The sequence below is a fragment of the Pseudochaenichthys georgianus genome, chromosome 17 (assembly GCF_902827115.2).
Source record: "Pseudochaenichthys georgianus chromosome 17, fPseGeo1.2, whole genome shotgun sequence".
In the NCBI taxonomy this organism is placed as follows: domain Eukaryota; kingdom Metazoa; phylum Chordata; class Actinopteri; order Perciformes; family Channichthyidae; genus Pseudochaenichthys; species Pseudochaenichthys georgianus.
This window is the reverse complement of record NC_047519.1, coordinates 33872508-33885318: the sequence shown is the minus strand read 5'-3', so window position 1 is coordinate 33885318 and position 12811 is coordinate 33872508. Positions and strand designations below refer to the sequence as shown.

At 40.0% G+C, this 12811-nt stretch overlaps 1 protein-coding gene across 1 annotated transcript; it reads right to left on the bottom strand.

The window, feature by feature from the left end:
* Positions 1-1498: 1498 nt before the first annotated feature.
* Positions 1499-7732, bottom strand: napgb (N-ethylmaleimide-sensitive factor attachment protein, gamma b). Its single transcript, XM_034105217.2, has 12 exons — positions 7554-7732; positions 6840-6907; positions 6667-6751; positions 6569-6586; positions 6445-6475; positions 6243-6352; positions 4617-4683; positions 4456-4526; positions 4088-4166; positions 3764-3843; positions 3466-3595; positions 1499-2641 (listed from the first exon to the last, which is right to left on the bottom strand). Exons 1-12 carry the CDS (start codon positions 7607-7609, stop codon positions 2513-2515), a joined length of 924 nt encoding a protein of 307 aa, XP_033961108.1. The 5' UTR covers positions 7610-7732; the 3' UTR covers positions 1499-2512.
* Between the last annotated feature and the right edge of the window lie 5079 nt (positions 7733-12811).

Sequence of the window (12811 nt, the reverse complement as noted above, 5' to 3'; positions counted from 1 at the left end):
TAAAGTTATTATCTCAAAGCTTTTCCATTACATGAATAAATGTTCACTCATTACATATCGGTGTAAATCTATGACAGAGCACGATGGTGACTGAGAGCTGTGACCTGGATGTCTGTGGCGACATTCCCAGGAAAAATCACTAATAATGGTGAGTACATTTTTAATCAACTATCAAAGGTTGGTTTACCGGAGACTAAGCTAAAGACTCACTCGTCATCTCACCTGTGTGTGAAGCTTTGTACTCTTACTCATGGACGCGGGAAGGGGGGGGTGGTGAGGGGGCTGCAGCACCCCCATCTGCGAGGCTCCACTAGCACCTGCGCCCCCAAACGCGGCGCACCTACAGTGTAAGTGCGCCACAGAGGCTCCACGAGCACCCCCCCCCCCCCCCCCCCCCAGCGTGTCAGTTTCTCCGCTGCGAGGCTCCACTAGCACCCCGTCGCAGTTTCGCCACTGGGAGACGCTACTAGCACCCCAGCCCCCCCAACTCTTACTGACTTCCCGCGTCCCTGCTCTTGCTCTACCTCAGTACATTGTTTTAATGCCGAATCAACATGTTAAGCCCACAATTAGTATTGTAGTATCTCGCTGCGGGAAACACACTTTGTCAGCGCTGTCATCTGCCGGAGCGTTAAAGACCACCTCGCTCCATTGTATCAGTATGTCCTGCGCAGCAGTTGCAATGGTCAAACTACATTAGAACAGAATTGTCCCCATGTTATCTTTAATAGTTACTAACATTAGATATTTTAATGAGATGTGGACCGCAAAACATTTTTAAAATCAAGTCACCGAATGCAAGTAGTCGCCTTAGCTTATTTTGTTTTGTTATTTTTGTTTGTTGTGAATTACTGTTCAATTTAGTTGATCGTTTGGTTTCTTTTACATTAAAAACAACTTACAATTTTCAAAAGGTCTTGTGTTTTTATTCCGGGGGGAGGCCCTTTTTCCAGTTTAGAGCAATAGCCCCTCCAAATGTCTGTGCACGCCCCTGCCCCCCCCGTCAGTTTTGCCGCTGCGAGACGCTATACTAGCACCCCAGCCCCCCCAACGCTGACTGACTTCCCGCGGCGTCCCTGCTCTTGCTCTACCTCAGTACGTTTTTTTTATAGTTTCTAATGTAGAAATGTCACATTGTTCCATTTCTATAAAAGAAGCATCAGCTCCATTTTATCTGTATAAACCAGTGGTATACTTACTGACTTTAAGCTGCACTTAAGACACTTTCATTTTATTTTCAGATTGTAACGTTTATGTTCACCCAAGTCCTGTGGAGATTGTTTCCAATGCACAGATGCTTCTCAGATAATCACAGGACATCAGAATAACAGTATAAATATGCATTAAATGTGTGGAGGGCATTAGCCTCATTAAAGATAAATAGGTTTCAGAAAGCTACTCCGTCTGTCGGAGGCCATTTTGGAGCAGACTGCGAGTCTCACTGATGTGGAAAATCTTTCTGCTAACTCGTTTAAGAAAATGCACGGAGACCATGAAATACCACACAATGGAAATGTTTATTGATGCATGTGTGAAGTTTGGAGATATGCTTTTGAGGAATATACAAGAAGTGGGCCACAGCATAAATAAAAAATGTAAACAGTCCCTTTATCACCTTTTGGTATCAGAATAAGTTTGGCTGGCATGTGATTTATATCCTCCCTAATTAAAGGCTTCTCACATTTAAGGAATTAGCAATAAGATAACTCACAGAAACACAAAAGCAGCCTTAAAGGGGACATATATGGGGGGAAATGCATTGGAAACATCACTGCAGGGTCCTTTTACATGTTTAAGTGCTAAGATGTAATGTGAAAAATTGGAAATAAAGACAGCGCCAAGACTATTTTAGGATTAAGGTGGACAAAAACACACACACCTTGAAAACAGTCAACAATTGGCTACGAGCTGCGCCGTCAGGAACTGGAGTGTTCCTTTAATTTTCTTGAATAAACTGTATCGCTGAAGATTATAGTTTAAATCTGAGTTTATCTGCAAATGAATACCTTTTGATTTTGATTATTGCATTATTCCAAACATGCATTAATAAACTGATTGCATATTGTTCCAGTTACATATTCAACAGGCAGCAGCCATGAATACTGAATAATTTAACTCTGTACAAATAAACACCTATACACTGATCAACTCATCAGACATATTACAGTATTTCTGATTTAATATACCTATATCAATCTTAAGACTACTCGCAAACAATAGCGCAAAATGTACAGCGTCACAGAGACCAGAAATAATAACATTTACATACAACAGGCATTATTGAACATTGAGGAGTTTTCATTACAGAGGATCCACCTCAAAGGAAATTAAAAAGGCTGCTTAAACTCGGGTGGACTCTTTGCAACACCGACTGTTACTGATGTTTTTAAATAATGTATTTCTTAATTTTTGCACAATATAGATTTAACAGCCACATACTTGGCCTTAGAGCTGGCTCATGTGTCGAGGTTTTTAACTTGCAGAGGGAACACGGTAGATTCGGCTCTGGAGGTTAACACAGCCCTCCCTCATATTCATCCTCTGCTGGCGCTCCACCAGCGCCCCCTTGTGGTGCGGCGGCAGCCTTCTTCTTCTTTGTTCCGCCCCCGGGGACCCTCAAGGAGAGGGCCAGCTTGGCGTACTGTGAGGGGGGGAAAAGAGTCGTCAGATATCAGATCCTCAAAATGTATTTTCTCAATAAGCTTCTTGCAGTGATTGAAGCACATGACGCTTTTTCTGCAGAGTTTTACTGAATGACTTCACATGAGATTTCTGTTCCTGAGACAGTCATTAGTCCTGATGAAGCAGATTGGATACGTTTTTGAGTGTTTAACCATAATAAGTAATATGTAAAGCCTTGGATCTATTTCTCTCGGTGTATCAAACTCAATTTCACACAAGGAAATGAGAATCCCGTCAATGGCCAGACATGTTTAGTTTATTGACACGCTTTTATTTAATCGAAAAACTAAAATATCTCATATGGACTTCTTACATACAATTAGACAAACATTTTTAGCCACAGTTACTGTCTTTTTTTAAGTCAAAGTTGCTGGTCCTCCCAAGAGAGATGACTGTCTTTAAGTGGATCTCTGAGATGTTTCCACAGGAAGAACAGCGCTTCATTATACCATTTGTATTTATAGCTTCATTGTGAAATCTGACCTTTGTGTGAAAATGAAGAAAGTGTTTTAGCAGCGAGGGTGAGACCACAGGCGAGTACGTGACATTAAACATTTAACCATCCAGAAGACAATGAACAAAGCAAGACAAGGACACATGAAAATCATGATAACTGTTGATCGGTTTGTCCATTTTTGACCGTATGCAAAGAAAAAATCCATATAAATAAAGCTGTCATTTAATATAAAGTCATTTTTGTCAGAATTGTCCCATACTCCTCTCTGGTTCCCCCCCCGTATTAAAAAACACATTCAGAAGTACTTATGGATCACCAGTACTCACGTCATTGTCCATGTACTTCAGTAGAGGCGAGTTGCACACGCGGTAGACCTGATCCTCGTCCTGCTCGTCGTAGCCCTGCAGTAGCGTCTCCATGGCGACGGAGTCCTCACTCCCACTGTACCCGGGCAGACTGGACGACACCAAGAAACACATCATGTAAAGACCCTCGTTTTTAAGTGTTTTCACGATGATCACGTGGAGGGTAAACCATCTCCAAAGAGAGCCTCTGCATTTCCTCGACGATGGACTCAGGCCACAGATGACAGAAACGAAAGAATATGTGAAAAAAAAAACGTACCTGTAACTTTCTCTGACACATTTATCAGCTGCTACGTAGTCTGCTCGATGGAGATGGATCAGCACTTGGACAGTTGTTTTCTGAAGAGTGAAAAACACACACCAACACATGTTTATTTCTTTTAGGAGCACCTGATCTTTTTGTTACCATGTGACATATATCCAATAATACACAGTGCTGTGTTTACACTGTTATATATTGATCAGCTGAGAGGAATAGAATAAGAACTGAGTTGGTTATCTGGCAAAGTATTCTAGAGGGAGTATATAAAGCTTAATTAAGTTGCTAATGAGAGATCTAGATAACATTAGCATTGCAACCCACCTTGAAGCACATGGGGAAGTTCTCGATATCTTTGTACATGTTCTTCTCTTTCAGCACGGCGACGGACGCCTCATCCAACCTGGTGGGTAAAACGAGAAAGTGAGGAATGAGGAACAGGTACCTTTAAGATTTTTCATAGTTGCAAGTGAATATTTAAATAAGTTTGAGCCATCAGCTTGTAAGCCTTTATTTATGGGACAGATCTCAGAGAGTTATTGGAATACAGGTTTGTGGATAAGTCCATCACCTTGTTCCGAACATAAGCATTTGATAAAACAGGACAGCTATAATCCTGTGTTGCATTACACCACCTCGCATGTGGCAGCATTATCATCACCGTCCGTCCATATATATCTGTATCTCTTTACCTTCTTAACCTGACCAGGAGTCTGGAGGCTTTCCCCAGCATCTCCACTGCCTGGCGCAGGCGGTCCTCATTCTACAGAGAGAGGCAACATGGATGTTTATCAGCGGAACAAAATAAAAACAACAAGTTAAATGATTCATTCAGGTTTTGTTGGAAGCTTACCTCAAACACGCCAGCTGCCTTCTGATACAGGTCCACAGCTTTCTCTAGATTGATAGGCTCTATCAGTCTGAAGAATAAAGGAAAAGGTTAAGAGGAAAGCAAATGTGCAAGTATTAAAAAAGATGATGCAATGGACAGAGATATAGTCCCAAAGATGTCGATCGCGGGGAGATTCCCAGTCGATCGCGAGATGTGTCTAAAAATAGAACAACAATATTCTGTTTTATCGTTAACGTCCTATAACATAATCTTCCTGTGCCAGAATAATGCACTTTAACGCATCAAAGCTTTGTGATTGGCCAGCGTGACCCCATGTGTCGGGGCGTGGCTGGTGGGCAGTGGGCACTAGTTCGCTGACGTTGTCCGTGTCAACAGGAGTGACAGTCCGCACACACACAAGACCGCAATTATGGCAGAAGCAAAAGAGCCCAAAATATATAATTTTCACTCCGAGTGGGAGGATGATCATTTTTGTATCTATTCCAATTCAAAGTCCATCTGTCTCGTCTGCAATGCGAGCGTGGCTTTATCGAAGAAGGGTCATTTAGGAGTGGCATTTCAAAACAGTGCACAAACGCTACGAGACGGAATTCCCTCTTAATTCTGCCCTACGCTCCAAAAAGGGGAGGGGCCTGAAAGGACAGCTAAATGCACCGCAGTCCATTTTCACCAGGCCAACAACAAGAGCAAGGCTGCTACAGAGCATCTTATCGTGTCAGTCACGTTCTTGTGAAACACATGAAGTCTTCCAAAGACGGCGAAGTTGTGAAAGAAGCATTCCTGGAGGCTGCGACGCGCTTTTGGGGACAGTAAAAATAACAGTAGCATTTCAACAGGTTTTTGATATAATAAAAACTCAAGTTAGATACCGTTATTAATCAGCTGTAAGTTTGAGTTTGTTTGAACTTATTCATTATAATTATTGTACAAAATGGTATAAGAATGAAAACTTAAATTGATTATAGTCTATTATCACTTCAGGTTAAGAAACTTGCTTGCATCCTATTTTAAAGGCATTTCTTTTTATACTCGACTAAAATGCAACAAAAAAAGGGTTTGACTCTATTAATTTTGTCTTTTTTATTGCACGTTGGCAGCAGATTCCTGTGTAGCTTCAGATCTGAGTTGTCTTATTAAGCCTCATTTATACTTTTGTAGCAACACTATTTTGATATAATGGCAAAGAAAGGGTTCAGAGTCTTTTCTTTTGTCCTGTGTCACATGTGGCAGCACTGTTCAATGTTTCTTGAAAACATTACCCACTGTAGTTTGTGACGTGTCAATAAACTCCAACTCTGTATCAACAACACTGTTGTGTAACTTCAGTTAAATACTTGTATGTGTGTAGATTAGAAAGAGGTAAGATAAAGGATCTGCAGTATTTTATGAAGTATTCATCGTACAAAAGTCAGTTTTATACAAGTAGTGTGTATTTACCTGGCAGTAGGCTGTCAGTAATGGCTACGCCTCTCTATTTGGACTGGTAGATCTCGGCAGACTGGCAACTTTAAAAGTAGCTCTCGGTTAAAAAAAAGGTTGGGCACCTCTGATGTAATGCATACAGACAGAAGATGTTAAATATCAATTTTCTTAAGTGTATTCAAAAATAAAGGGATGTTTTTTTACTTTCCAGCGCGGTCCAGAGCCATGGCAGCGGTGTCAGGAGTCCCGTTCTCCATGTACATCATGCAGGCTTTCTCTATTAAGTCGATGGCCTCCGGCATCTTCTTTTGCTCCTGATGCAATGCAGACACAGCAGAGTTACAATTCTGCTGCAGACGCCTACCTACGTCTACCTGCTAGAGTTTAATGTTAAATCTGCACATACCTTCATCATCATTCCTGCCTGTTCAATAGCCCTGAGGAAAAGAAGGAGAATTTGTATTAAATAAGAGTTATAATGTTAGTTGCTGGCTTAGAGTAATAACTGGGTCATAAAACTTGACACTTACTTTGCAGCATGAAACAGACTGTAGGAAAGGTTAAGGAAATAACAATACAGACAAAAGTGCAGTGTCATGAAACTGTGATCAGAGTACAAAGAGGATACGTCTTGTTTTCTGTTTGATATTCTGCTTCCTTCAAGTAAGCATCCGTTGCTTGTTCATACTGCTTTGCATTCTTGAAGCACACAGCTACACACAAAAGGAGGGACAGGTTAACAGTTAGTAGTACAAAGGTGGTAAATGATAGCTATAAATAAAGAAATAACATTGATTGTACCTGCTTTGGCATATTCTGACGCAGCACTGTCAAAATCAGGCTTCCACTTAGTCAGACTTGTCTTTAGGCTAAAAAACATGACGATAACAAATATTAGGAACTACAGGATCACAGGGTCTTCTGTTCCCCAAATGAATATCCTCTCAATATGGCATATTAATAAGACATTTGAATGTTGAAGTGTAACATGTTGAAATCATCCACCCCCAGTTTACAGCCTAAAGGTATTATACTGCTTGAAACCGATGCACTCAAATTAGATGCAAGATATTAGTCTTTTTACCTTTATATGTATAAACTGACTTATCAGATTGTTACCATTTAAGCTGCATTTCAAAACATATATCTCAATTCATTATTTAGCTATTTGAACTGCACAGATAGCCATTACACATGTATTACAATGTGTATATTACTAACATGGACCATGGGAAAATAGTGATGACTCCAGCAAAATACAAACGCCTGAATTATAGCAGATTTAGCTACATTTTCATTGTATTGACATTCAACAGAAAAATACACAATTGCTGCTTATTTATTGTATATTAAATCGACCTATAATGACGTGACGATGCAAGATTTAGTCATGTATGCCGCATAACCCCCGGTGAAAATGCCTCAGTGGCCTTTACGGAAAGCTAACATCAATAGTAAAAAACAAACGGCTGTTTCCTGTACATTACATAAACGAGATTATGTATCGTAACTCACCATTTTTCAGCTTTAGCTATATGGTCATGGGCTTCGTTTATCTTCTGAGCAGCCATGCTGTCGTTAACTCGAAGAGGTTTAGCAATTTGTTATGGATAAAGAGCGATGTTGTATCGTCGCTGTTTGGATTAACAGGAACTCCTCTTCGGCCGCAACGTCACGGACGTCATCCGATGTCGCAGACTACGGGTGCCGCAGAGGACACGATGCAGCAGGAAAGCGAACACACTGGCTGCTGTGATTTGTGTTTTCCGATACAGAAATATAGTAACTTCACCCACTTTAGGTATTTGCTGTGCGACAGAATAAAGCACGACATAGCAGGCAACCAAACAATGTTAGGTGAACAACTGCAGGTGGAAGAATAAACAAAACAAATAAAACAATAGGTACATTGAAACCAAATGCACAGCCATTGTATTAATCCTTCTGTTTAAATAGCCTTGTGACAGCAAAACATCAGCTTTTTCCATTATAGATATGTTTCTACAGATTTCTATGCCCCATTTAACATATATTGATACTTATATGGGCAATATAATCTGTCACTGCCAATATAATCCCCTAAAAGTGTACATACAGAGACATACAGTTACATACTGCACTTTATATATATTCATTCATTTGTATTATTATTTTTGCAATATTTGTATAGTTTACATTTTACAGAACACTTGAATTGTATTTAGACTTTGTATTATTTCGTATTCCATTGTTTTGCCAGTGGAGCTTAATTTATATGTATTTTAATTATTTAAATACATGTCTATCACTTGTTTTGTTTTGACCGATTCACTCTCTTGAGCACTGCTCTATAGAATATGGGCCTGCTGTCTGACTGCTTTTAAAAATCTGACTTAATGGCAAAATCTGACTAAAGATTGAACAGCCCACAACTTGCATCATTTTAGACACAGGTTAAACACTGGATGAAACAATGGGCATACCTTTACAATTGTCAGAGCAGAATCAAAGAAGTTCATGACACCTGAGAAGCAATGGTCACAACAATCCTTTCATTTTTTGGCACACAACTGTTTATAGTTTCAGGTCTTCTTTAGTTTAATGCAGTGATTCCCAAAACTTTTTCAGTCGGGCCCCCCTTGGGTAATTGGAAATATTTTCGGGGCCCCCCATTTCCCATTTATATTGGTAGGATTAATTGTATATTGTTGTAAACACATCTTCTCTGCTAATAATAAGAAGATACAAAGATCCAACTATAATTTTACATTTTATTATGGATTACACATGAACAAAAGTGTTTGTAATAGAAACTGTGAATTAATTTAGCCTAATTAAAACTAGTAGGCCTTCTTCCCTGAGTAGTATTTTTAAATTCAAATTTCTTCAAGGAAAATATATTAATGAACACTTAAATACTATTTCTACTGCAGGTTGCAAACTATCACATCACTATACCATTCCTCACACATAGCCTATCAATGACTTGTGTGTAATTGCTTTCCCTTACAGATCTTCTCAAACCGGGGCTGTTGTTTTGAGACTGCCACTCTCAGTTCATTCTCAATGTTCAGCTTTGATCTGTTTCTCGTTTTGAAGGCAGCAACAGCAGAAAAGCCTATCTCACACAAGTAGGAGGTTGCAAAAGGCAGCAGTATGCCCACAGCTCTCTAACCAATGAGATATTTCCGAGCAGTTTGTTTACAATTTCTTCCCGCGCCCCCTGCAGCACCTCCGCGACCCACCAGGGGTCGCGCCCCACAGTTTGAAAACCACTGGGTTAGTAAACCATAGAGAGGCGAAGTCCCTCCCTTTCCAGTGGACCTCCATGGGACCTTATTTCGTAAAAATTATGTATTGAAGTCAATGGCGAGAGAAAGATTATCTTTCGATCCCGTTTGAATTGTGCCACGAATTACACATATGATGTTTGTCAATTTAAAAGATAATTTTGCAAGTAAGACTTTTTTTGCGTGAAACCGCTCAATGAACTTCATCTCTGGTCTCGCACAACTACACACGACACCAAGGTGGCCGTCACTACTGTCTTGCCAAACAAGGGATTGACTACCCTCACTATCACCACAATGAAACACGTCCAGAAGAATGTCATGCAAAGCTGCCTGCCTGCCTTCCTTCGATTCTCCCTGAACGGCCTGCTCTTTTTAATGTTCAATGTTAACCATTTGTGCAGATAGCATGACGTAGAAAAGATCGCCGATGCTAATAGCGTTATCGTAAGCATTTCTCCCCCGGGGGCATCCGGGCTTAAACGGTGTATTATTGAATGATCACACCGGTGTGACAGTACTCTTCAAAGGGTTCACGAAATATGACTACTACTCTTACTGTTTAACATTTTGGGTTACTTCATGTTAAGGCTAATAAAAATGACAAGGCTTAAGGCTGTAATGCTAACTAACGTGCTTGCTACTAGCTAGGTAGCTAACTTGATGCAGCCACTCCTGGTCATTTCATCAGACAGGAAGCGAAATAACGAGCAAGACCCATTGCTGGTATGATAACAACCTGGTACTAAGCACACAGGCATCTTGTTAAAGTTATCTTTTCTTAGCTATCTCTTATATTTAGAGTGACAATGACAATGACATTTTTTTTTTTTTTTTTTAAATGTATATTTTCTGGTACTCGGTTTGCCAAAAAACGCAGGATTTTGTTGCTCTAATGTGAGATTGTGCAGACACCCTTATGTAAAGTAGAGATGTAACTGTTCATTGCCTTTATTTTTATATAAATATGGTGTTAGTGCAAACATTGCACTATAACTTAAGCTGAAGCTAACAGTAATAACTATAAGATCTATCTGAAATAAATAAGTGTACCTAAACAAATACCAATAACTGTATTGCATTGTTTTCTTATGCGCAATTACTTCATACTGTCTAGTTCTCTTTTTCGTCCTGCATTTATTGTGCCCCCCTCAGAAAATAACTGGCCCCCCAGTGGCCCCCCCAGTCAAATTGGTTTAGAACCGCCACTGACCTACGCGACACTGGGATTTGTAGTCTTTCTAGTTGTGTATTTTTCATAGTCTTATATTTCAACAGTTTTACGACAAACTGTGACTTTTTTGACATGGAAATTATTTTATAAGATTGACAAACATCACATGTGTATTTCGTGGCACAATTCAAACGGGATTGAAAGATAACGTTTCTCTCGCCATTGACTTCAATACATAATTTTTCCGAAATAAGGTCCCATGGAGGTCCACCGGAAAGGGAGGGACTTCGCCTCTCTATGGGAAAAAGTTGTTTTGGGCCTGGTGACGTCACGACTGATACGGAAATTGCAGTACCGCCGTTTGGACACAACGAATATTGGCCAGGGCTGAAGTCGAATAGTCCATTTAGCTTAGGAACCTTCCTAAAGGAGTGAAATGACCCGGAAGTCCCTCAGTGGCAGCCATGATAAGTGCCGTTCGAATTCTCTAGAATGATGAGAATGATAGGAAAGGAGGTTTCAAACTTCCTTTATAACCTCCTTTAGCTTAGGAACCACTGGACCTCCCTTGACGAAAGGAGAGGAGAAAATGCTGCCCCACAATGCCTTGCAGCCGCAGCATTTGCTGTCACTCAACAGTCGGCCGTTCACGGAAACAACCGATTATGACCGAGAAATGATATCATGAAAGTTACGGTGCTTATTAAGCATTTTAAAACATAGGTGGTAAGTTGCCAAAGTGCTTTGTTTTGAACGTTCATCAGTATTATACTCAAAAAGAGAAATATGAACGTTAGTTTTTACTGAAATGATCAAATAAAGTCAACATTTCAGTCTTTACTGAGCTGTGTGGGGTTTGTTCAACTTTTAAAAGATGCTTGAATGGTGATATACACAGTGATAGATGTTAAGGACTAACGTTTATAATAAATACATCTGAATTGATTTTAAGATCTTTAGTTCATACAATCATACGTATTGGGATCATTTGTATTAATGTGGACCGGAGGGAGAGGGTGACGAGCATAAGTTTCACTTTCCTTTTTTATTTCAATTCCAACTTTGGTCCTGGAGAATATGTTTCTCTGTTGTCCACGTTCATAAAGCAAAGCAGCAGCATCAGAGCACGGTGCAGAGTCTCTAGATGAGTTTACAGTATAGTCCCTCGTTCTTATTAAACATCCATGTTGTAGTCCGCTGTATAGAAAACTGTGGTTTCCATAGTTTCCCCACAGCAGCAGACGCACATTCAGGACGTCCGCTGGAGCATCTTAAACACGTCGGATAGTGAAAGTGAATTCGGATTCTCTAAAGTACCGTAGTCTCTTCTCCTAAGTCCTTTTGAATTCTCCTATCCACTATCCCTTAACCCCGTGACGTTTCACTCAGAGGTCAAGGAATAGACGATAGGGTTAGAACTTAGGAGCTGATTTTTAAACTATCCGACTGCAGCCCTGGGCTGAAGTCGAATAGTCCATTTAACTTAGGAACCTTCCTAACGGAGTGAAATGACCCGGAAGTCCCTCAGCGGCAGCCATGATAAGTGCTGTTCGAATTCTCTAGATGATAGGAAAGGAGGTTTCAAACTTCCTTTATAACCTCCTTTAGTTTAGGAACCACTGGACCTCCCTTGATGAAAGGAGAGGAGAAAGTGCTGCCCCACAATACCTTGCGGCCGCTGCGTTTGCCTTCACACAACAGTCGGTCGTTCACGGAAACAACCGATTATGACCAAGAAATTATATCATGAAAGTTACGGTGCTTATTAAGCATTTTAAAACGTATGTGGTAAGTTGCCAAAGTGCTTTATTTTGAACTTTCATCACTATTATAATCTAAGAGAGAAATATGAACGTTAGTTTTTACTGAAATTATCAAATAAAGTCAGCATTTCACAGTGTTTACTGAGCTGTGTGGGGTTTGTTCAACTTTTAAAAGATGTTTGAATGGTGATATACACAGTGATAGATGTTAAGGACTTAAGTTTATAATAAATACATCTGTATTGATTTTAAGATATTTTAATAGTTCATACAATCATACGTATTGGGATCATTTGTATTAATGTGGACCGGAGGGAGAGGGTGACGAGCATAAATTTCACTTTCCTTTTTTATTTCAATTCCAACTTTGGTCATGAAGAATATGTTTCTCTGTTGTCCACGTTCATAAAGCATAAAACAACAGCATCAGAGCACGGTGCAGAGTCTCAGATGATGAGTTTACAGTATAGTCCGTCGTTCTTTTTTAAACATCCATGTTGTAGTCCGCTGTATAGAAAACTGTAGTTTCCACAGTTTCCAGATTTTTTAAAAGTATCTCAAAGATTT